At 31.1% G+C, this 25,440-nt stretch overlaps 1 protein-coding gene across 20 annotated transcripts in view; it reads left to right on the top strand.

Annotated features, from left to right (window-relative positions):
- Nucleotides 1–25,440, top strand: part of LOC139521918 (dedicator of cytokinesis protein 1-like) — a 110,574-nt gene that overhangs the window by 78,506 nt on the left and 6,628 nt on the right. For 8 of the 20 annotated variants that reach the window (XM_071315665.1, XM_071315668.1, XM_071315649.1 and 5 more), the window contains 19 exons: nt 186–271; nt 637–793; nt 1,410–1,541; nt 3,499–3,618; nt 4,141–4,230; nt 6,478–6,582; nt 7,369–7,455; nt 8,020–8,074; nt 8,655–8,736; nt 10,181–10,253; nt 12,361–12,447; nt 13,917–14,090; nt 14,594–14,806; nt 15,159–15,265; nt 18,511–18,525; nt 19,871–20,084; nt 21,071–21,094; nt 23,008–23,134; nt 24,696–25,214. In XM_071315665.1, coding sequence (XP_071171766.1) covers nt 186–271; nt 637–793; nt 1,410–1,541; nt 3,499–3,618; nt 4,141–4,230; nt 6,478–6,582; nt 7,369–7,455; nt 8,020–8,074; nt 8,655–8,736; nt 10,181–10,253; nt 12,361–12,447; nt 13,917–14,090; nt 14,594–14,806; nt 15,159–15,265; nt 18,511–18,525; nt 19,871–20,084; nt 21,071–21,094; nt 23,008–23,134; nt 24,696–24,946 — 2,199 coding nt within the window. In that variant the 3' untranslated portion in view covers nt 24,947–25,214. Of the gene's footprint in view, nt 1–185; nt 272–636; nt 794–1,409; nt 1,542–3,498; nt 3,619–4,140; nt 4,231–6,477; nt 6,583–7,368; nt 7,456–8,019; nt 8,075–8,654; nt 8,737–10,180; nt 10,254–12,360; nt 12,448–13,916; nt 14,091–14,593; nt 14,807–15,158; nt 15,266–18,510; nt 18,526–19,870; nt 20,085–21,070; nt 21,095–23,007; nt 23,135–24,695; nt 25,215–25,440 lie in introns of those variants that run through there. The other 12 variants (XM_071315667.1, XM_071315670.1, XM_071315650.1 and 9 more) reach the window with 4 other exon arrangements.

The raw sequence follows: 25,440 nt of genomic DNA on the forward strand, positions 1-25,440 counted from the left end.
GTGTTTTTTGTTGCAATTGCATGCATTTAATCTTATGTAAATGCAGGCAATGAAGATGAATAGCCCATTTGCCTACTAATGACACTTTATTTGATGGATTTATATGTTATAAAAATCAGATGAGCAGTTGGCCTTCATAATATTTTGAATATTCCAAATAACATTTAATGTCTATATTTAACCAGGTTGAAAATGAGTTAATTATGAAACTGGATGCTTTAGTAGAAGGTGGATGTGGAGATGAAGAATACAAAGAAATGATATATGTCATGTAAATACTTATTTTATTAATCTGTGGTTAAAAAGAATCTTAAAATTATTTTGCTTTTGTAAACTTCTGTAAGTACACTTTTACATCAGGCTACTCAAGTTAGTCAAAGTGAAGAAAAGTAAAAGATGAAAAATTTATAAAAATAAATAAGAAACAAACAAATAATTTTACTGTCCATGTATACTGTGTTAGGTATTGTTAAGCATATTTTATACAGTTTGAAAAAGAGGTGATTTTGTTTATCTTTCTTTGATATTGATCAGACCATTCAGCAACAATTGTCAATAGTACTCAAAAGAAAATAATCATTTTCATTGCATCTTAAATGTACAAACTGAAGTTCTTTTTTGCTTTTTTCTACCCAGATTATTACAGTTATGTAAAGGTCATTCAGCAATGATGGAATCAGGAGTGAGATTTGTGAATACAATCAAAGAACTACTACAAAGACTATTAGAATATAGGAAGATTATACAGAATGAGATTAAAGAACATCGAATGAGCTGTATTGTTAATCTACTGGTTAGTGGTTCAATAATCTTTAAAATTTTCACTTGTAATGGAAAAATAATCAAATTATAGGGTTGTTCCATGCAGGAATGATAGCTATTTAAAAAATAAGGTAAATGTTAAGATGGAGTTGTCACTTTGTTCCAGTTGGTAAACTTTCCCTGTTTAAACAGCAGTCTTTATTCATGTTGTACAGAAAAAAACTAGTTAAGGAAGGGACATACAACACTTTGTATTTATTTTTCTCATCTAAGTAAAGCATATGAATGCACTTTTTGTCTGTCCAATCAAAGGCCCATTTACCTAGAATAACAAGATGTAATGTTTCTCATGGTAGACAATTAAGTTAAACAGAAAAAAAAGAAGAGATTGAAGATTTAAATTCTTCTAATAGATTTTTTTGTGGACATTCAGAAATCTTCATGAATTTGTGTTCAAAAGTATCAGAAGGTGCTATTGATGAATGAATATATATACATGTATTTTCTTGTACATTTGATAGCTGTAAATACCAACATCGCAGCATATGTTATATTATTATGATTAATTTCTTTCATTTGGTTTGTTTTGTCTGTTTTCAGTATTTAAATCATTATCAAAGAATTAATCTACTATTTTATTGTTTCAGAATTTTTACCATGATATTGAAAGACAGGAAATGTACATAAGATATCTATATAAACTTTGTGACCTTCACCTTGAATGTGAAAATTATACAGAGGCAGCTTATACTATAATGTTACATGTTAATTTACTTCAAGTAAGTATAACTATGACCTTAATAATGGTTTATTGTTAAATTTTATAGTATAGTTATCTCTTTTAGATCACCTGACCCAATCTTTACAAAAAATGTGTCTGATATCCCATCCGACCTACCAACATGGCAGACTTGGCCAAAAATAGAACATAGGGTTAAAATCAAGGCTTCCAAAAGGGTCATGTATTCCAGACATTTGTATAATGTCCGGTAACAGTCTGGCTGGACAAAGCATAAAATTGTCATCTACTTTTTAGTTTTCAAGGCTTTCTTAAGAAATGGTCATTTTAACATAATTTGCACAAATAAAGAGTCTAATGTATGGTTCACACATTGCCGATTATTGCTCCCGTTTGAGATCAGACAGCGATACGACACGAAAAGTGAAAAAGTCGGATTAGTAACCTCAATTATCTGGAATGTCCAATTATTGTCTGAACGCAGTCGTTTTAGTTCGTAACAGATTCCTACTGGTCGGGAAGGGTCTGAATAGTTTGGCAAAGCACGCCGACAGTTAGGTGCGTCCCGTAACATTCAGGGAAACTCAGCCGATTTTGTCTTGGCGGATTACAATCGTGCCTATGTCTTGACAGATTCTGCTGTATCGGATCGAATTCCTAACAATGTTCTGTGTATTCGGGACGGTGTCCTGTGGAACGCGAATTATCTGGAGAAATTTTTCATTGCTGTTTTTCTGCCGATTGAGTCCAGATTGCATCCAGATCTTGTCGATTGCGAACCGTTTTTGCCGAAACCGTTCCGAAACAGTCCCGTTATTAATTCTAAATTTGTCAATGATACCTACGTCAGAGTCCCGACAATTACAGAATACAATACGACTGAGACCAGACAAAGCCGTTTGCAATGCGATAGAGCGGACTGTGATAGGATTACGTTCCGACAGTACCTGATCATCCCGAGTATGCCGACAGTTTTCGATCGAATAACTTCCGTCAATCATTGGGATGGCCAATTGCCTTTTGTTTATTTAGTCTTAAGGGATTAAAATCGGGATAATATATAAAATGTCTGGCTAGCTAAAAATAATTTTGGAAGCCCAGGTTAAAATGCAGTTTTTGGCTTATATCTCTGAAACTAAAGCAATTGTAAATAAAAATATCAGCTGAGCAACACAGGTTCCTTGGAGCCTCTATTTTATTTTTTTTTAAATTTAGGATTTACTTTTTTATATCCACAGACACAAAAGTATACAAGTGGTATATACTTAAATACATACATAAATAAAAGATAACAATTGGTCAGAATTCTCTAGATCTATCTATTTCCCAATTTGTATCAAAAATATCCGTTGACTCTACAGGAGTGATTGGTTTTAAATCACTTTTTTTGACAAATGGTCTGAGACTTATTTCGTAGTGCATTTCTTTTAGAAGATAAATGAAAATTAAAAAAATCCCACCTGCGCTTTCTCAATTAAATTTTTACAGTGTGTTGTACTACTTTTGGGACAAATTATATTAAATTTATAGAAAACTTCATCTGCTCTAACTCAAAATATGGACAATATTATGTTTAGGGCGTCTTGAAATCTTTTGACAGCTTCTGAAGTGCCATTTTCAACCTTTTTCAGCTGGACCAAATCACTACTTTCCTTTAAAATTCTGAACCCAAATTTTTTTACAGTGTAATTTCACCCCCTTTCTTGCAATTTGAGGTATTAAACATGGAGAAATAAATTTGGAAGCGGTATAAAAATTAATGGCAAGTAAACCACTGTCAACACTAGGGACTATAATTGTGAACAACGAAAATCAAGGGACGACAATTGTGGTCTCGAACCAAATGTTCCCCTTTCATCTTGGAACTATAATAGATAGATCGACACTTCAACAGAAAAACAAGATCTATAAAAAATATTCATATTAAAAAGAAAATTAAAAAAATTGAGAAAATTGACACTATTACACAACTTTAATACTAATGTATAACTTTTTAGTGGTCAGATGAATCCTTACCACCGATGTTACAATGTAATTGGCATCTAGAGGCACAGACACAGAGACAGCTCAAAGAAATGTTATACTATGATATTGTAGGCTACTTTGACAAGGGAAAAGTAAGTACATATTATTTCTGTTTATTGATCAAACAAGCTCAAAAGCTTTTCTTCATTCAGGTCTTTTTTTTTTTAATTTATTGTATGAAATTTATAGAAAAAAATCTAAATAATATAAAAACAATTTATATCAACAGTTAAATATTATTTTGACTTTTGGTTATGTAACAGTGGTACATGTAGTAGTTCAGAAAGCTAAGTAAATTCCATAAATTTAAGTTTAGAAATTATTATTGTAATTGGACAAAAGATACATGTGCAAGTTTATTTATAAGATTTCAGGAAATGCTGTATACATATAATATTATCAAAATTTTAATGCAAGTTTTTATCTTGAGACACCCACCTTGATCCAATGATAAAAAACGTGAATTTACAGTAATTATACCAGGATTTAGAAATAGTGGGATATCAGTTGACATGCCAATTTTGAATTTGTTTGTTAAAGATGCATCTTTACTTCATGCTGAAATTTAACCTCATTTATATTTTACAGAGGGTTTTTTTTGGTTTTATTTACAGATGTGGGAAAAGGGTATTCAGCTGTGTAAAGAATTAGCCCAGTTATATGAACAAGAATTGTTTGATTATGAACGTCTCAGTGTTATACTTGTAAGTTAAAATGTACTTTTTCAATTATAAGACATGTTCAATATATCTTCTTTTATGAAATTAATGATCTTATTAAAATAGAACCATGAGTAATTTTTTTCATAAAAATTTGTAAGTCAATTAATGACTACCAGGTATGCAATTTAATAAAAAAAAAATTAATTGAATGATAACCAAACGTCACAAAAAACAAAAAAGCAAGGGTTGCATCTATATGCCACTAGATTTATTTTGAAAAAGAAGAGGAGGAAACATTTCAATGCTTTTTATTTGTACAATGACCATTGATAAACAATTGTCTCAAATATTGTTAATTTAAAAGTAAAAAGTAACATGTTTAAAGACTTTTATGGATGCAATAATAATCCTAATGTCACTGACTTGATAGTAGCTATATCTTCCAGGCCTCATTTCAACCTTGAAGAATACAAACAGGTGAACATTCTTAATATCATATCTATTTCCATATCAGGGAATCTACTAATGATATATACTCAGATATTCAAATTACAAAAGGATGTATATGTGGAAAAATGTACTTGTCAAAAAAACTATGTACTTCAGCACTATAATTTTGGTTTGTTCCAGTTATTATATAAATCTTTAACTTATTTTTTATACGGCCACAAAACACCAAAAAAAATTTGCGTCGTATAATGGTATCATGTTGTCGTCGTCCGAAGACGCATTTAGTTTCCAGACAATAACTTTGGATTTATTGAATAGATCTCTATAAATTTTTACCAGAAGGTTTAATACCACTTACAGAAGGTTTTGATTGATTTTGGGGGTTATGGTCAGAATAGTTTAGGAATTAGGGGCGAAAAAAGGGGGCCGAAAATAAGAATTTTTGTAGTTTTCAAACAATAACTTGTGTTTAAGTGGATGAATCTCTCTGAAATTATACCACAAGTGTCCATACCATGACTGGATGGTTAGTAATGACTTTGGGGTTTATTTCTCAAAATGTTTTGGAATTTGGGGCGAAAAAAAGCGAAATTAGGGGCAAAAAAGGGGAAAAACTAGGTTTTCCAGACAATAACTTAAGATTTAGTAAATGGATCTCTATAAATTTTTACCAGAAGGTTCAATACCACTAACGGAAGGTTCAGATTGATTTTGGGGGTTATGGTCCCAAAAGTTAAGGAATTATGGGGCAAAAAGGGGGCCCAAAATAAGTATTTTTGTAGTTTTCAAACAAAAAGTTGTGTTCAAGTGGATGAATCTCTCTGAAATTAAACCATAAGTTTCCATACCATTAAGGGATGGTTAGTAATGACTTTGGGGGTTATGGCTCAAAATATTTAGGAATTAGGGGCAAAAAAAGGGGAAACATAGGAATTAGGGGCAAAAAAGGGGGAAAACAGGTTTTCTGGTCAATAGACAATTAAGACAATTTAAAAGCAGTGTAAGGTAGGTAATTCAAAAAAACAGTTAGCAAACAATGTTTGGATTTACCTCCCTTACACTACCTGTAAATAATGTATAATGAAATGTATGGTTTTGGACTTGTTGCAAAAAAAAAGGGGGGTGGTAGTAGATTTCAATTTTTGAAAAGTTTGAAAAAGAAACCTTTAATTGCATAATATTGCATAATAGATTTGTAAGATCTTGACATTTGTTTTGTGTCGAGAAACACATATTATGTCAAAAATTTGATCACAATCCAAATTCGAGCTGTATCAAGCTTGAATGTTGTGTCCATACTTTCCCCAACTGTTCAAGGTTTGACCTCTGCGGTCGTATAAAGCTGCGCCCTGCCTGGTTAATCAAATATAACACTTCTTTTTATGCCCCACCTACGATAGTAGAGGGGCATTATGTTTTCTGGTCTGTGCCTCCGTTCGTCCGTCCACTTCAGGTTAAAGTTTTTGGTCAAGGTAGTTTTTGAAGAAGTTGAAGTCCAATCAACTTGAAACTTAGTACACTTGTTCCCCATGATATGATCTTTCTAATTTTAATGCCAAATTATAGTTTTGACCCCAATTTCATGGTCCACTGAACATAGAAAATGATAGTGCGAAGTTCAGGTTAAAGTTTTTGGTCAAAGTAGTTTTTGATGAAGTTAAAGTTACATCAACTTGAAACTTAGTACACATGTTCCCTATGATATGATCTTTCTAATTTTAATTCAAAATTAAAGTTTTGACCCCAATTTCACGGTCCACTGAACATAGAAAATGATAGTGCGAGTGGGGCATTTGTGTACTATGGACACATTCTTGTTATGTTTTATTTTTTCCCCAGAGACGACAAGCAGACTTGTACAGTCATATCATATCAAAACTCAGACCAGACCCTGAATATTTCCGAGTTGGATATTTTGGCAGAGGGTTTCCATCATATTTGCAAGTAAGAAGGATATATTGGAGAATCACAAATTCACATGTTTTTTCTTGTTTTAGAGATTATTATACTTGTTTGATTGAAAGTCTCATTACCACATCTCCTTAATTTTATGTTTAATAATTGCCTATAGGTATATAAGAAGATATGGTATGAGTGCCAAGGAGACAACTCTCCATTCAAGTAAAATTTGTAAAAGTAAACCATTATTGGTCAAAGTAAGATCTTCAACATGGAGCCTTGGCTCACACCGAACAGCAAGCTATAAAGAGCCCTCAAAATTACTAGTGTAAAACCACTCAAACAGGAAAACCAATGGTCTAATCTATATATAAAAAAAACGAGAAACACTTATGTACCACATCAACAAACAACAACCACTGAACATCAGGTTCCTGATTAAGGATAGATGCAAACAAATGCAGAAGGTTTAAATGTTTTAATAGGTACCAGCCTTCACCCTTACCTGAAACAATAGTGTACCATCACAACACAGAAAGATGCACAATAAAATATCATTTGAAATGGCTTTACTCAATTAAAAGACATATTAACACAAACAAGTGAACATACACTGAACGAATAAATTTGATTTATGACACTATGTATGGTTTGCTACCACAAACACCTCCTGTCTTCTCTTAAAAAAAAACAAATATGACCTGGACCATTCATGTTATGTTTTCATAAAAACAGATGCACTGGGAGTTGCTATAGTGTAGCAAGTTTTATAATCCTGATCATAAACGATGTTCATTTCTGTTGTATAAGTAGTTGTTTATTTTATTTCAGAATAAAGTATTTATATACAGAGGTAAAGATTATGAAAGGTTACCAGATTTTAATGCCAGGATGCAAACATTATTCCCTAATGCAGAGGTAACTATTTATGGTATAATGAAATCACAAGTTTGAACATTTAAAGACTTTCTTTATTGAGTTTTGCTGACATGCCTCGCTTAAATTTTTTTCTTGTGCATAATGTTGGTTTAAAAGAAAAAAGACATTATAAAACCATCTATGAACTGAATTATTTATAGAATTGAAAAGTTACAATTCATGACACATAATTACTACATACTCTCATGACAAAGTAAAATGCATTGGAACTGGGCTTTTGATTGGTTTTCTTTTCATCTCAAAGTCATTATGAAGTTTTACACAAAGTAAAAGAGCAGGCCTAACTGCTAGTTTAAGATTCCCCTAGCATTTGTTGGAGAAGATGGTTTTGCATGATATCAATGCTTTCATATAAGTCATAGCTGTGGATAATAGCAACAAGTTATGACTATGACAGGATTATAACTAAAGGAACTTTTTCCAGAATCAGTTTAAAGGACTTAGGAGATTAGCAGATTACATGCTTGACAATTTATTCAAGGAATAGGCTGTATCCATAAAATATGTTTCAGCAACAAAATATATGTTTTTTTTTTATTTCAGTTGATGAGATCGTTGCAGCCTCCTTCAGAGGAGACAAAGGAATCTGATAAAGAATGTATCCTAAATAATGGAGTGTTTCAATAAGGACAGAAAGGTTATTCTTGTATGCAATTCAAATATGCATACACACACATATGTAAAATGCATTTCATTTGTGTTATTAAGCATACATCTTATCTTTGAATCATTTATCATGTGGTTCTTGGTAGGAAGCTACATGCTAAATACAAAAAGGATGATGAACATGCATGAAATATTTTCCACTGGAGATAAAGCAAATACAAATGTATCAATAAATAATTATGATTTTTTTTTTTTTTCCTATGGTTACTTCCTGTCTGTTAAAAATTTGAAAAATAAGAAGGGATATTTATTTATTTGATATTCAGAGATATTTGTTACCCTCTATGAAAACAAGTTCATGAATCCTCTTACCTGTCTTTTGCTTCTTTCATCAATTTGGGATACAATTATTTGCTTGTTTAATTTTGTAATTGAGTGTTATATCTAATTCTTTCATATGAAATGATTTGAATCAGTCTCATTCTGAACATTTTCTATGAATTTGAAGATTTATATGGTTTATATATAATTCTTGAAAATTTGGATACATATAGGCCTTAACTAGTTTGTAGACCTCCAGATTAATTCTGTCTCACCAGTGTATGATCTCCATGTAAGATTTGGTGAGAAGCATGTTAGTGAGAGAATTCAACAGTAAGTTCTAATACATGACTAAAATGGTCAGTTGACCCCTTAAGGTTGCATTTCTGTAAATATTGACAATGCAATTTCCCATAGGAACTCCTTTTACGGCTAAAACTGTACCACTTTTACTATGAAGTTTTGAAAATAATCTTATCCTAGAATTGAAAGTTCATATGCACTACAATTTTTTTCAAAGGTCAAAATATAGAGCTGTGCGGCATATTTTCAACGGTTATATGCCCTGAACTTTTCAGAGTTTAAACAAACACTAATTTTCTTAACTACCCCTACCTCGAATGAAGGGTTACCACAGATTTCAATGTAAACAATATGCACATGTATATTTAATGGTAACATTCCTGAGTTATGTCTCTATAAGATGGAGCACAGAGAGCATAATAGGGAACCAGAATGTAAACAAAATTAATTTTCTATGAATATTCTAAATCTCCCCAAAAGAGGCGTGGTTTGAGAATTAGCTGTATTTACAAAGTGCAACCTTAAGGAGTAATTGCCCTTGATAGCCAATTTAAAAAAAAAATTGTAATCTTTTACAAAAATCTTTTCCTCTGAAGCTGCTAAGACAAATTTTACCAAACTTGTCCACAATCACCATTAGGGTATCTAGTTTAAAAAATGTGTCCAATGACCCTGCCTGTGAACCAAGATGGATGACATGGCTAAAAATAGTACATAGGGTAAAATGCAGTTTTTAGCTCATATCTGTGAAACCATGCATTTAGAGAAAATCTGTTGGGGATAAAATTGTTCATTAGGTCAAGATTTATGTGCCCTGAAATTTTCTGACCAATCGGGCAACTTGATGTTGGGCTGCTGCCCCTGAATTGATAATTTAAGAAAATTTTGCAGCTTTTGGTTATTACCTTGAATATTATTATAGAAAGAGATAAACAGTAAAAAGCAATAATGTTCAGCAAAGTAGGATCTACAAATAAGTCACCTCAACCAAAGTGGTCAATTGACCCTTTAAGGAGTTATTGTCCTTTCCAGTCAAAATGTTTAAAATCAAATAGTCAATTTTTAACAATTTTTCATAAATTTTGTAAATTTTTACAAAAAAATTTCTACTGTCACTTCTGGGCCAATTTTCATTATAGATAGAGATAGTTGTAAGCAGCAAGCTTGTTTAATAAAGTAAGATCTACAAACACATCACCAACACCAAAACACAATTTTGTCATGAATCCATCTGTGTCCTTTGTTTAATATGCACATAGACGAAGGTGAGCGACACAGGCTGTTTAGAGCCTCTAGTTTTAAGTATTCAGGGTTATTTTCTAAATTTAATCAGAAAGAATTTGGTAAGCTATGAGTCATATTTAGTATGCCTGCCTTACATGAAAATGTTGTAATGGTTAGGGTTAATAGTATGAGCTGTTGGTATGGCCCTTTTGATAAAAATTTATGAATCGAGTACATTTTTCTTTTATAGATATTTTACAAAAAATGAAGTGAGTAAATTCCAATACTCTAGAAAGATGGAGGATTCTGGCGGTGATGTAACTGTAAGTACCCTTTATACTCATTATTCATATGGATCAGTTTTGGATACTATCAGTACAATGTTGTGGTCATGAGTTTGATTTATTAATTCATAATTATACCCCTTCTTTTATACCCCCTCTTTATGAAAGAGGGGGTATTCTGTTTTACCTCTGTCAGTCCATCCATCTGTCCCATGAATATTTTTGTTGCATTTTTCTCAGGAACTACTCTACAAGGATTCTGAAATTTGGGTTTAGGGTTTATATAAGTCAGTTATACTGTGTGATATGGTTTCAGTTTCATCACTCAACAACTTCCTGTTTACTGAACACTTGTATCATTTAACACATGATAGCCAAGTTGAAAATTTTTGTCACATTTTTCTCAGGAACTACAATACCAGGATTTCTGAAATTTGGTTTCAGGGTTTATATAGGTCAGTTATACTGTGTGATGTGTTTTCAGATACATCACTCAACAACTTCCTGTTTACCGAACACTTTTACCATTTTACACATGATTGCCAAATTGAAAACTTTCTTCACATTTTTCTTAGTAACTACTATACAAGGATTTCTGAAATTTGGTTTTATAGCTGACTATTTGGTATGGACTTTGCTCATTGTTAAAGGCTGTACTGTGACCTACAGTTGTTAATTTCTGTGTTATTTTGGTCTCTTGCATACCTGCCAACTTTCACGATTTAGGCGTGTAGTACAAGATTTTGACCCCTTTTCACGATTGCACGATCGTGATCGTGAAAAAACCTCTAAAACACGATTTACATGAAAAATTTCATTCTTCCCGATTTTGAACTGTGTCCAAGGGAGACAATCCTGTTCAGCCAATCAAATTCAGTGTTTTTTTGTGATCAAATTAAAGAGCCAATCAAAAACATTTTCTCTCAAGATTATTCTAACATGCTAGACTTTGAACTTGTGTTGTAGAATTGTCAAATCATGAACATGGGTGATTTTTCACCTTCAATGAGGTTCTTACACAGATTAAGAATAAAAGCATGTCTGATTGACAAAGTTCAATGATGCAGTACTACCATAAAGATAATAAATAGTAGTTTATTCACTAATTTATTGACATTACACTTGCTTTAACATGTGTTATTTATCTATTCAATTACATAATTTACCAAATCATTTAATAGAGTACAATGTATTATTCTTTATTTTTCACAAGGATCAATCAAACAGGTTTTGAACAACCCCAACATGTTGGGTATCCCTTAAATGAGGGATTGTCCCTAAGATAAAGGGTCATTTTACTATTGTTAAAAAAAAATTAGAAAAATTTAGATAATGGGAAAATTCATTATATTTGGAAAAACTTTTCTAAATGAGGGGTCCAATTATTTTAAGTCTAAGAACATTTCAAAATTATTGTATTGTTGACCATATAATACCATATAGATCATAAGATGTAAACATTTGTAGTTCTTTGGGAAATTTCTTCAGATAGTATGAATATGTGCTCATTTGTTAAAAAGTGGGTTTTAATGGCCTTACATTGAGGGGTTACCCCTAGGTGTTATTCCCAACTTGATAAAGGTCCTTCTTTGTGCATAATTTTGAATTGGAAAAGCCAACAATCATTTGATATCTCTACACATGAAAAAAAATCCTGGTCTTATACATGTAGCTACATGTTCATCTTTTCTACTAATATAATAATCATGGAAATAAACTTAAGAGAAAGGCTTGTAAGCTCATCATACAAATATGACACTTTTTCTAGACCATAAAACAGCACGTGCAAAATACGTCTCAAGAATTTAACCTTTGAAATTGTTGTCACGCAGTAAAACTCCCATGGTCACTTTAAAAAGTTAGCAGGTATGCTCTTGTGGAGAGTTGTATCATTGACAATCATACCACATCTTTTCTTTTTATATTAAACATCATGCAATCAATCCTGATTTTGTGATAGGCTACAAAGCAGTCTTTATCAGATTTTAAAAATATTTAGGGTTTTCTAATTATTTTTATTTTCATAATTAAACCATTGTTAAAGTTCTGGTTATGTTGACGTTGCACAGAATAATTTTTGAATTTTTTAATATGCAACTGTAAATGGTTTTTATAAATGATAATAATTATCGTATGTATATTTCAGAGTTTGTGGTTAGAGAGAACCTTTTTAACAACATCATATGAATTTCCTGGCATTTTATGTTGGTTTCCTGTTATAGCTGTTACAACAGTAAGTCTACTGGGAAAATTCACTAGATCCCTTTTAGAAAAACATATTTTGTAATTACTCTGGAATTTTTATTTTGATGGTTATAAATTTTTGTGGATTGGTTAACAAATTATATTATCATTTTGCTTTCATGGTTTTGCTAAACTAAAGTCTGCATATCAACCTACAGAATTTTTTTACTTCATTGAATATTTGGTTAACTGTTACCTAAGAAATTGGTATACTAACAATTATAATGAATCCACTGTAGTTGGATCAATTTATTAAAAAAAAAAAACATGATGAAAATACCAGTCACTTTCGTTTGCTAAAAAGTAACAAAGTTACAAATACTACTCAAGCAAACAAATGTATTTTTGGTAAATGTATGCACAGTTCTTTTGGTCATCACAAATGTCATGGTTGATGAGTTTTTACCTCTTTTTAGCTCACGTGGCTTGAAGGGCCAAGTGAGCTTTTCTCATCCCTTGGCGTCCGTCGTTGTCTGTTAACTTTTACAAAAATCTTCTCCTCTGAAACTACTGGGCCAAATTTAACCAAACTTGGCCACAATCATTATTCGGATATTTAGTTTAAAAAATGTGTCCAGTAACTTAGGCAGCCAACCAAGATGGCCACCATGGCTAAAAATATACCATAAGGGTAAAATGTAGATTTTGGCTTATAACTCTGAAACAAAAGCAATTAGAGCAAATCTGACATGGGGTAAAATTGTTAACCAAGTCAAGATCTATCTGCCCAGAAATTTTCAGATGAATTGGACAACTGGTTGTTATGTTGCTACCCCTTAATTGGTCATTTTAAGTTAATTTTCTGTTTTTGGTTATTATCTTGAATATTTTTATAGAAAGGGATAAACTGTAAACAGCAATAATGTTCAGCAAATTAAGATCTACAAATAAGTCAACATGACCAAAATGGTCAGTTGACCCCTAAAGGAATTATTGCCCTTTATAGTCAATTTTACCAATTTTTCTTAAATTTTTGTAATCTTTTAAAAAAATCTTCTCCTCTGAAACTACTAAGACAAATGTAACCACACTTGTCCACAATCATGATAAGAGTATCTAGTTTAAAAAATGTGTCCGATGACCCTGCCCACGAACCAAGATGGTAGACATGGCTAAAAATCGTACATAGGGTAAAATGCAGTTTTTGGTTTATATCTTAAACTGAAACATTTAGAGCAAATCTGACTGGTGGCAAAAATGTTCATCAGGTTTAGATATATCTGCCCTGAAATTTTCAAACAAATCCAACAACCTGTTGTTGGGTTGCTGCCCATGAGTTAGTAATTTTACGGAAATTTAACATTTTTTTCCTAATATCTTAGATATTATTATAGTATCTAATAATATCTTATTCTGTAAATAATGATTTTAACCTAATTTTACATGATTTCTAAAGCATCAGTAAATCAGGTGAGCGACACAGGCTCTTTAGAGCCTCTAGTTTGTTTCTATTTGCAGTATCAAGTGAGTCCATTAGAGAATGCATTTGACACCCTGGACACTACTAACAAGAAAATCAACAAAGAAGTAGAGCATCATATATCAGAGCCCTCAGCTAATGTACAAAACCTTAGTATGTTGTTACAAGGTGTAATAGATGCTTCTGTCAATGGTGGAATCTCAAATTATAAAGTAAGCACACAAACATAGAACAACATATATATAGATTAAAACTGACCTGGAAAGGTAACACTCGGCCGCCGAAAGCATTGTTTTTATGAAGCCCAGGTGGTCGTGTGGTCTAGTGGGCCAGTTACAGTGTAGGCAATTTGGTGTCACGATATCTCAGTAACATGGGTTCGAATTTCCGGCGAGGGAAGAACAATTAAAAAGATCTACAATTGTTGGGTTGATGTTTAGACGAGTTGTACATACAAAATATACACCGCCATGTATCACCATCACTGCTGGTGATCCGATTAATAAATCTGTTGTAGAATTGTCACTGGTTCAGACGTACTTATAAATATTATTATTTCTGTGACTGTATTTTACAATAATTTGTAGGATCCTTTACTACAGATAATTTAGCTCAGTAGCATGGGTTTGAATCAAGGCGAGGGAAGAACAAAAAATTTGCAAAAGAACACATATATTGATATATTGATTTTCATTCATTCATTAATGATTTATAGATATTTTATAATGATGATTATGGAGATTCCATAGAGGATAGAAAACTTGTCCGGAAACTAAAAGACTCAACCAGGCATCAGTTGGTGCTGTTAAGAGAGGCATTGAATATATTTAAGCGCAAAGCTCCAGAAGATCTCAGACCTTTTAGTGCTCATTTGGAACAGAAATATGAAGAAATGTGTGTTCAAATAAAACAGGAATATAGCCTTAAAGTAAGTATGATCCTGTTTTATTGGCAATAAGTTGCTTTTCTCATCCTTTTCTGATAAACTTTTTGCAGAAATATTAAACCAGTACAAATTTTTGTGGATATAAATTCCAGAAGTTGTGTTTCATTGATTTTAAACAATTGTTTCGTATTATTTTATTCTTCACTAATGGTTGTTATGTACCAGGAGTCCAGGATCTGAATCAGCTTGATCTGTTGAAAAAAGAAATAGAAGAAAAGATAATATGTATGATATAAAGCTATGTGTAAGGAACTTTTGTTTGGTTGTATAATAGATGTTCATTTCAATGATATCAGTTGAATAAAAATGTACAAATATTGTATGTATTTTAAAGGCTCCTGACAATACCTCAGTGAATACATTGAAGAGATACAAGTCTATGTCAGCTGTCAGTCTGAGTCGAGTCAGTGAAGCTTTCTATTCATCACAGAGTACCAATGAGTAAGTATATTATCAATTCACTGTGGTTCAATGTTACCGTAGTCTACTTCTGGTATCTTAACTGTAGATACTGAGGTTCAAAAACAATAAATAGATATAGGAAGATGTGGTGTGAGTGCCAATGAGACAACTCACATCCAAATAACAATTTGTAAAAGTAAACCATTATAGGTCAATGTACTGCCTTGAACACGGAGCCTTTGCTCACACCGAACAACAAGCTATAAAGGGCCCCAAAATTACTAGTGTAAAACCTTTCGCACGGGAAAACCAATGGTCTAATCTATATAAAAACCGAGAAACGAGAAACACATATAAATTACATAAACAAACGACAACTACTGTACATCAGATTCCTGACTTAGGACAGGTGCAAACATTTGCAGCGGGATAAAACGTTTTAATGGTACCAAACCTTCTCTCTTTTTCTGAAACAATATCATAACATCACAACATAGAAAAACACACAATAAAGTATCAATTGGAAGGCTTAACTCAATCAAAAAACGTAAATTAACACACTATGAACGAATAAATTAGATCAGCCATAATTGAATGCAAATGCACAGTTAATAAAATATTTGGGACAAACATTCAAGGCCAAAAAGCAAACAAACAAGTCCAAACAAAGCCATGGCAAGACACCACCGCGAAATATTTAACCCTACGAAAATAATCACTTTGAAAAAAAAAAAGGTTTTAATAATATATACAGGTCAATGAAAAATAACTTTGTAAAAATAACTTTAAAAATAAAGATTGTTTACTTCTCGGTCCTCAATGCTCTTCAACTTCGTATTTTATTTGGCCTTTTAATATATTTTTGATTCGAACGTCACTGATGAGTCTTTTGTAGACGAAACGCGTGTCTGGCATATATATCAAATTTTAATCCTGGTATCTATGATGAGTTTATTAAATTGCTGTATGGAGAAATTCTGGAATAAGTTGTTCTTTGCTATTAAAGGACTCCAGTTATATGCTTGTTATTAAAAGTGAGCAGGTGATTTATTAAGAAATGAAAAATTATAGCTTCTTACCTTTTAAATCTTTTTCCAGGTTCTTATGACTGTAGTCTGAAAAAAACACTTTACCCAAAAGTTAGCCAAAAAGATTAAATTACAGCATAAATGAAAAATAAACAATAGTTTAATACTAATTCTAAAGTTGAGCAATAATATTATGATTATGTTTAACATAAAATGTTATATCTACAGTAGTGGTCGTTTGGTCAGAAGGTCAAGAGTGACCTCCCCTAATAATTCCCTATATGTAAATTGATAATATTGGAGATTAATCAGGAATAATTGTAAAATGTACACAAACAATGATTTGGTTGATTTTCAATGTTTCTTTGAAGCTAATCAAAACATTTTTACATGCATTATATAGAGAGAAATAGCCCACATTTTAAAAGTTTGACCTTTTTTTCTTGGATTTTTTACATGACCTATAAGAATACTCTACATGCCTTGAGCTACATAGCTACATGTTTATAAATGCAGTTGTCTTACTGTAATAAATATTTGCATTTATTCAGCCTGTTTATTCAGAGCTGGATTTGTTTTTATCAATATGAATAATACCAATTATGATTTGGTAGTCTTTGAACAATAGTCTTATGTATCTTTATTTCTATACATATTTATGTCCCAAACTCATATATTGTGGATAGGGACATATAAGTTCATAATTAAATGCTATATATTATCCATAATCCTGGTAAACATTGAAATTTTAGATACCATGTTGTTTCCAGAAATTATAGCTACACCTTCATAGTACAGTGTATAAGTCATAATATAGCTAATAAGTCATAATACAGCATATCTTTTGATATAGCATCCCTTTTCAGCAATATATCATGTTTTTACCATGACGCTGTATATAAAAATGCTCTGCAGAGAACATTGATTTAATTTTAAGAAAGATTAGGCTTCCATTTCTGAAGTCATGGTATTTGGTCAAAACAATAGAACTCAGCTTCAAGTGAAAATTAAACAATTACCTTTTTTTTAAATATTTGATCTCATTCACAGATAGGTTATTGAAAAATGCATATTTAGTCAAAAGTTCTTTTAAAACTAGATTTAAGAATACGAGAATATAAGAATTGAAATTTGTTTGAAATCATGAGTCTAAAATTAATATTTCAAAAAAATAAATAATTAATGAACATTGCATCATTTCAGAATAAAATAGAAAGTTTAAAAAGTATCTACTTTTATTGCATTTCAATGATTAAACTTAAAAGCACAGAAAACAGTCTAAAAGGCATATTTAATTTACCTCTATTTGTTTAATATGGTGTCTTTTAGTTATTTCCAGAAATTATGATATATTTTACCCAATACACAATTTATATATGGATGCAATTTATGTAAAAAGTGACTGACGTGCAAAGTTTGTAACAGGTATTGCCTAAAGATATGTCGTGATGTTAGATCAATATTCTGTTAGGAATTTGCTAGGAACTTGCTCAACTTACAGTTACCTTTTTAAATATCTTTAAAAAAAAGAACATTTTCAAAATGGTATAAGGATTCCTTTTTAAAAAAGATCAATTCAGCTCATTATCTAATACATTTATAAGTAGATATAATGTTTTTATCTTTAAGATATATATTCAAATATAAAAATAGTTATCATTCATGTTGGTCCATTGTTTGTTTTTCTATGAATGAAATTTACCTTGATGGGTTGTTTAAAAAAAAGTTGGAAAATAGAAAAGAAATCTTAAAAATTAAAACTATAATCTTGAAATTTGATTTAGTGTATAAAGTTTAAATATGATTTAATTTACAGTTAAGTTTGTACTTCCTTGTTCACATAAAGACATTCAACTGATCAAATGACAAGACATTGCTCTTAGGCAAAAGTACGACATTCATGACAAGGATATTATCCTCTAATATAGAATTAATAAGTTTATTCAACTATATGAAATAAAAGGTTAAAAATGATCAAAAAAGGTTAATGTTTTAACAAATTCTTCAAAATCAAAAGAGAAGTTTGTTCCTAGATACAGTGGATGAGATGTTATAGTAACTAGGTTATTCAGAACTTAATTATACATTTATAATTATTGAATTATATATAAGTAAATACATGTAGTATAAAAAAAAGAATAGTTAGTTCCTTACTTCAGTGGTTGATATGTTCTAGCAACTAGATTATTCAGAACTTTATCATATATGTATGATTATTGACATACAAGTAAATAGTTGATATTTTCACCATTTCAGTCTGAACCGACTTAGGTAATTTTATTTATATGTGTATGAGTATTAATAACTGTAGTGAGCTAGCTAATGTTGTAATATATACATTTGAATCTTGTTTTAAGCACACTGTGTCATTGTGATATTGAAGAGTGAAGGCATTTGATAATAAAATGTCATGATTTTTCAAGATCTATCAAACACTTTAATAATGGGAGAAATAATTAACTTTTAATGGTTTTATATATTAAAAACATCTTGCTACAAGATTCAGCTGTACTTTATAGAGTTATTGGGGTTTCTTTTTATAAATATTGTCTTTTTAATTTTATTTGTAGGAGGAAATATTTTATTTAACTGTTTTGTGTTCAATTTATTGTGTAACAAAAGGAAATAAAGAAATTAATAACTATTAAAGAATTTTTGCGTCAAAAGTAGCTTAAAAAGAATATGCCTATAAAAAGCTATATTTAGATGCTTTCTAACAGACTAAACAGTTATAAATGTATTTGCTTTACATATACTTTAGGAATTTTTTTTTATGTTACATCTTTGACATTCCATTGGATAATTTCGACTGGTGTTGATTTCAATGTGTTATAGAGCATACCATCTGATGTGGTCATTTTGCCACAGTTTAAGGCTAGATGTTTATATTTTTGTCTACTTGTGTTGTTAGGTTACCACCATCTTGAGCTCACTTTATTTCTGTATACATTTTGACCATTTGTTTACTGATTAAAATCATTTGAAGTGTATAACTAATAAACCTGTAATAAGTATATTAACTTATTACATTACTTTTTTTTTACTATTTAAAAATCTTCTTTGTGATTAATTACTTACAAATTACTAAATAGTTTTAGTGTTAACAGTAACAAAAATCTATAACTACTACATTGGTTTTAGTTTTACTGCAATTCTTATTACACTTTTTGATATATTCTATTTATTTATCCAAATCTTTATATTTAATGATAAAGAAACGTATGCAAATCTATATTTAAATTTTATATTATTGCTAAGAGAAACATGTCTTTAATTGTATGCTACATGTATTTGAATTTTAATACCGTATTTCTTTATATCAACAAAAGTAATATTTGTATTGTTACACATCTAAGCATCGTTGTAAATTTGATGTCAAAAGTGTTTCAACCTGTTATTACAACATCATTATAAGAACAACAATATGAATATTTTAACCATGGCCTATAGTAATCAGCTTGTCGGTGCATGCTTTAAACACATTACAGGTTTGGGTTTAATTGGTGGTGCTTCAGAAACTGTCTGCCTTCCATGGGTATAGGATAGGCTCTGTTTATATCAAATAACCCATAATAATGTACTTGTTAAAAATTATTGTATCTGCTTCTATTTTCAGATCAAATTATGCCACACCAGTGATACGTACACCAGCCACCCGTACACCATCAGTGTTCGTCAAAGCTGACAGATCAAACAGTATATCACCGAACAAGGGAGCAAAAGTCAGCAACTTATTCAAACGCACCTCATTTGCTGCTTCTGATCAGAGTAGCGAAGGGGGTAGCAGTAATCGTAACTCGCTTGAACAACCTATTGAGTTAACTGAGCAGGCATGTACCCTTTATGTTTGGTTTGCTGCTGTATGCGACATCAGTTTTTTCCAGATCTTGTATAAATAATGAATACTGTAATTCATTCATTAATTAATGAAAAATGCATTAGGATGTTGCATAATAAAAAAAAATCATATGGAATTCTATAACAACATTTACATAATGGACATTAATTGATTTTACATTATTTTGGGCTGTTGAAAATCTGTACTAATCAGAATATTTATTAAATTTTTAAATTACCATGTATAGATTGACCTTTTATGTAAAATTTGAAAGGAAAAAAGATAGAAAAATGGTTAGAATGTTGCTCAACGAAATATTAAATAGCCATTAGAAACTGATGTTGACATGCAGAATTGGATATCTTATTTTTGCTACTCAAACTACTGATTTTTAATTGAAAAAAAGTCTATGAAACAATAGTGTATTATATTTGTGTGTAAAAAAAAAATGCAAATGCAGAATCTTTGTTTACGTTTTGGATTAATGTAGCAAAAATAAGGCTTTTTATTTGATAATTTTAATTTTTGTTTGTTTCTATCTATAATTTATTGTGTAGCTTTTCATTATAGTGACCATTTTAATGTTGCTTACAAATCCATCATTCATATTCTCATGGGTTCTACATTCTCAGGGACAGGTTTATATAAAAATAAGAAGATGTGGTATCATTTCCTATGTCTATGAGACAACTTTCAATAGAGACCAAATTACATAAAATTAACAACCAAAGGTTACTGTACAGCCTTCAACAATGAGCAAAACCCAAAACAGCATAGTCGGCTATAAAAGGCCCTGAAATTACAAACAATCTGAACGACAAAACTAACAGCCTAATGAATGTACAAAACAATGGAAAAAAAACAAATATGATAAACAGCAACTACAAAAACACATACGACAGGCTCCTGGCTTGGAGCAGGCACATACAGAATTAGAATTTTTACTTTTTAAACATGTCATTTTAATTTCTGTAACAGATGGGTCCATGGACAAATATACCAGTAAGTATTTGACCAGACTGCATGAATTCTTTTCTGGTCGTCGTCACCATTTCTTACCCTTTTTATATGATTTATTTGGTCAATGTTATATATGCTTTATTAGTACTAATTGTTGTTATCATTGTGAGAAAATGTCTGAATGGTACATTTAAAATAGTTCTTTCCAAGCATGACTTTTTATTCTATACAAAGTTCAAATCAAACCAGCATTTAATATGTAACTTGTAATTGGCATGACTAGTAAAACAAACTTCATATTTTGTGTCCATCTATCTCTCTTTGAATCAATCTACTTTGAAATGATCTTCAACAAGCTACATATGATACAGGTATAGTCTGTTTGTGCCATGAAAGCTTATATGTTGATATCAAAAACTGATTATAGTGAAAATGAAATATACATACAGTTTTATAACCATAGCAATAAAGTCCATTATTTAAAAGTGATACGGTCTATAGCTTGCTTCTTGTGTAAAAAAAACAATCATTTCATGTCAAAAATTAAAAAATCACAGAAAAAACTACTGACAGGGATTTAAAAAAAAAAGTGTATATTGGTCAATAAAGAAAAAAAAGTCAGAAGGTTTCTTTATGCAAGCTCAGTTCCGAAAATCTGGTACTAATAAATTTCTTAAATATACCGATTTTTGTGTATTGCCTGGACAAGGGAAAATACTCCTGCTTATGTTTTAATGAATTATAACTCATTTGATTTAACATTTTGGTGGCATTGATCGATTTATTGAAGAATATTTTTTTTTTAAGTTGGATATTGATTGGTACTGTAAATTTAGAAATTAATGAAAGTTTGTTATTAATGCAAAAAATGCACCTGAGTGAGAATCACAATAAGTGTGATATTCCATTCATATAACTGTATGCAGATTTTCTTAAAATCTCAATTGTTAATCTTGCATTTCTTAATTATTGCATTATTTTTTCTGGTCTGTGCGTCCGTTCGTCCGTCCGTCCGTCCGTCCGTTCGTTCGTTCGTTCGTCCGTCTGTCCTGCTTCAGGTTAAAGTTTTTGGTCAAGGTAGTTTTTGATGAAGTTGAAGTTCAATCGACTTCAAACTTGGTACACATGTTCCCTATGATATGATCTTTCTCATTTTAATGCCAAATTAGAGATTTTATCCCAATTTCACGGTCCACTGAACATAGAAAATGATAGTGCGAGTGGGGCATTCGTGTACTGAGGACACATTCTTGTTGTTCTTTCTTTAAAAGTCACAAGAATAAATGCTCACACAGTTTTCTGAATTTCCAGCACTTTAAAAAAGGAATCATGCATGTATTATAAAGTTAGGAAATGTGATATGATTACAAAGGAAACCATAATCCACCAAGAAAAGGGCAAGAATTCTTCAACATCCTTCAACTATGAGCGAAAACCATTCAAACAGTTATTTATGAAATGTGAAACAGCAAACAAAACAAAACATGGCTTGATTTATTCTAATAACATAAAAGCAAAAAATATGCAGGCAACAACTTAAAAAAAAAAGACCACTGAACTCTGGGCTCTGCCCTTGGACAGGTACTTAGAGAATGTGGTAAGGTTAACTTGATGTGAGTAAAACGTCCCCCTTACCAGGCAGGGACAGTGGAATAGCAGTACAGCTTAGAACAAAATTTAAAATTCAGTTCAAAAGGACTGGACTAATCAGATTAGTACTGTACCCTAAACAAAATGACAAAAGATACTAGAGAACTAGCAGTATATGAAAGCCAGTTCCAGATGCAATGTCCAAAAATATCAGTTCTCCTTCAACAGATTTAATGTACAAGTATTATCATAAGCAAGTCATAATTGTTAAAAGTTATTGAAAGTAATCAAACATCAATTTTCAGAATTCATTACTTAAAATGATGGATCTATGGCTTTATTATTTTATTGATTTATAATATTAGATAACACCAAGACGTCCACTGCGACCAGATGCCAATGACCGCAGACAGAATCGACCAAGCAGTAATCAGTTTGCCCCATCAACATTGTCATATCTTAATAATGCAGGCAGCAACTCATCTTTGATAGGTTAGTACCAATTGTGCCTAAAATTGAGTGGATTTTTTTCATTTATAATGAGCAAATATGAAAATTTGTCATTATAAAGCATCCAGCATCCTCTGTTTTTCATAAACTTAAAGAAATTAAAACCAAAAAAATCTTTAAAACTGGGTTTGTTTTGACAGTCTTAATTATTCTACTTTCTTGTGCAAACAGCTTTGCTTTGATCACAATTTCAAGATATTTTCGTTGTTCGTAATCAATAGATCAATAAACTCATCATAGATACCAGGATTAAAATTTGTATGACAGACACCGGTTTCATCTGCAAAAGACTCATCATGGGATGCTTGAATCGAAAAAAGTTTTTTAAAAAAGGCAAAATAAAGCATGAGGACCCAAAATTTTTAATGTTTTTTTGTCTTATTATCAGTGTTGTAGTATTGACTGGCATTACATCAAGGATATATTTTGCCTTCACTGAAATTGGTCGTTAAAAATGAAAGTTGCTATTATAGTGTTATTGTTCTTGCTGGTAGACTGATAGTATCAGAATGTTCAACCGGCGAAGATAGCCAATGTATAAGATTTTTTATTTCAACAAACGTATTTACACTTTTGGTATTTAGCTGAATCTTGCCTCCGAATGACCTTAGATCTACTCCGAATTACCTTTTGACGTCAAGCAACAATCACTTTTAAATTGTGACGTCAAATATTTTAAATTATGATGTCAAAGTTTACGGGAACCTGTGTGATTTTACGTAATGGCGGACAAATTTGCATACAAGTGTAAATACGTCTATTCAAAAGTTTGTCTATAAACTCTCCCCCAACCACAGTTGTTCAGTGATCTTGAATTTGAGTACAATAGCATAATTTATAAAAGAAAAATTTTGAATCAAAAGATCAGAACACAGTGACAGTTGAACCAAATATTTTCTGTGTTGTTTTGCTCCAAAATGTTTTATCTACGGTAAATGCTTTTTAATTAAACTACTGGTCTTAACATAGCTAATGCTGATTATCAAAAGACATATCAGACAAAGTGAGACTGTATCATATGTTTATATTTAGACATATTGTGATCTTTCAGACCTATCAACCTATGATCAGAAAAATAAAGAATTAAACACAAATATCAACCTTCCTGATATTTGTATATTATACATGGTAACCACTGACATTACTTTTAAGTGTTGAGATTTCGTTGAAGAGGTCTTGTGTAAATAAAAAGTTATGTCCAAAAAAATATATATTGTCATCAGGTTTAAGTAACCAAATAAGAAGAATCATTGTATGAATAAAAACAAATTACGCAAGACAGTGCTCCAGAGACAGTATCACAACCACTTTTATATTGCCATGTTAAAAGATTAGCTTTAAAAGACCATTACTGCCATTTAAGCACAAGATGACCTGATGCATACATGTATTGCTGTGAATTCCTTTTTTTAAAGTATTTAGTCTAGGTAATTGAGTTTTATAAGGGTCCGGTCAACACCTCTCATGGGGGATATACCCCATAAATACGAAAAGTTGGCAGGTCTGAGGGATAGTTTTAAGTTTGTGTTTGTTTTGTTGACAGATAACAACAGTGACACAGATACATCAGATGAACCTCCGCCATTACCTGACAAGTGTGCCGATTCTACAACTCCCGTTGAGACACCACCAATACACAATCGACAAGCTGGTCACAGAAAGTCTAAGGTAAACAGTTTATTCACATTTCGTCGTAACAGCAAGTTACATGTGACAATAGACAGCAGGTTACATGGGACAGATCATATCCTCACAAAGAAGGAAGAAAAGGGACGCCGCAAAGATAAACATTGAATTTTATTGATTTATTATTTTCATGTCTAATTATGTTATGTTTCATGAATTATTATTTTTTAGGAAAACTTGTTTTTTGGTGTGTTTTTTTTTTCAAAATGTATTTGAGTGTCTAACAAGTACCATAAATTGCTTATTGTTGATATCTGTTACCTTATGATTTTGTTTGCTGTATCAGTAAAATTACATGACATGCATTAAATATGTACATCACTTTAATGTACAATGTAGAATGCATAATTTAGAATAAAGTTTTTTGTTTGTTTTATCCTTCATTCTGAATTAAAAAAAAAGAAGCTTGTTACTTGATCATTCCAAAACTCTGAAGAAATTTTTCAAAGAGAAATGTGCATTCAGGTACGATACACGAAATACACACGTGACTGAGGTAAAAATGTCAACCTTGTCAACATTTTTCTTTAACATTTGGAAGGAGTTAAAATATTACTATCTTCAATCATGTAATCATATATTTTTTTAAAGATTTTTATTCA

This window comes from Mytilus edulis, chromosome 4 (assembly GCF_963676685.1).
Source record: "Mytilus edulis chromosome 4, xbMytEdul2.2, whole genome shotgun sequence".
NCBI lineage: Eukaryota > Metazoa > Mollusca > Bivalvia > Mytilida > Mytilidae > Mytilus > Mytilus edulis.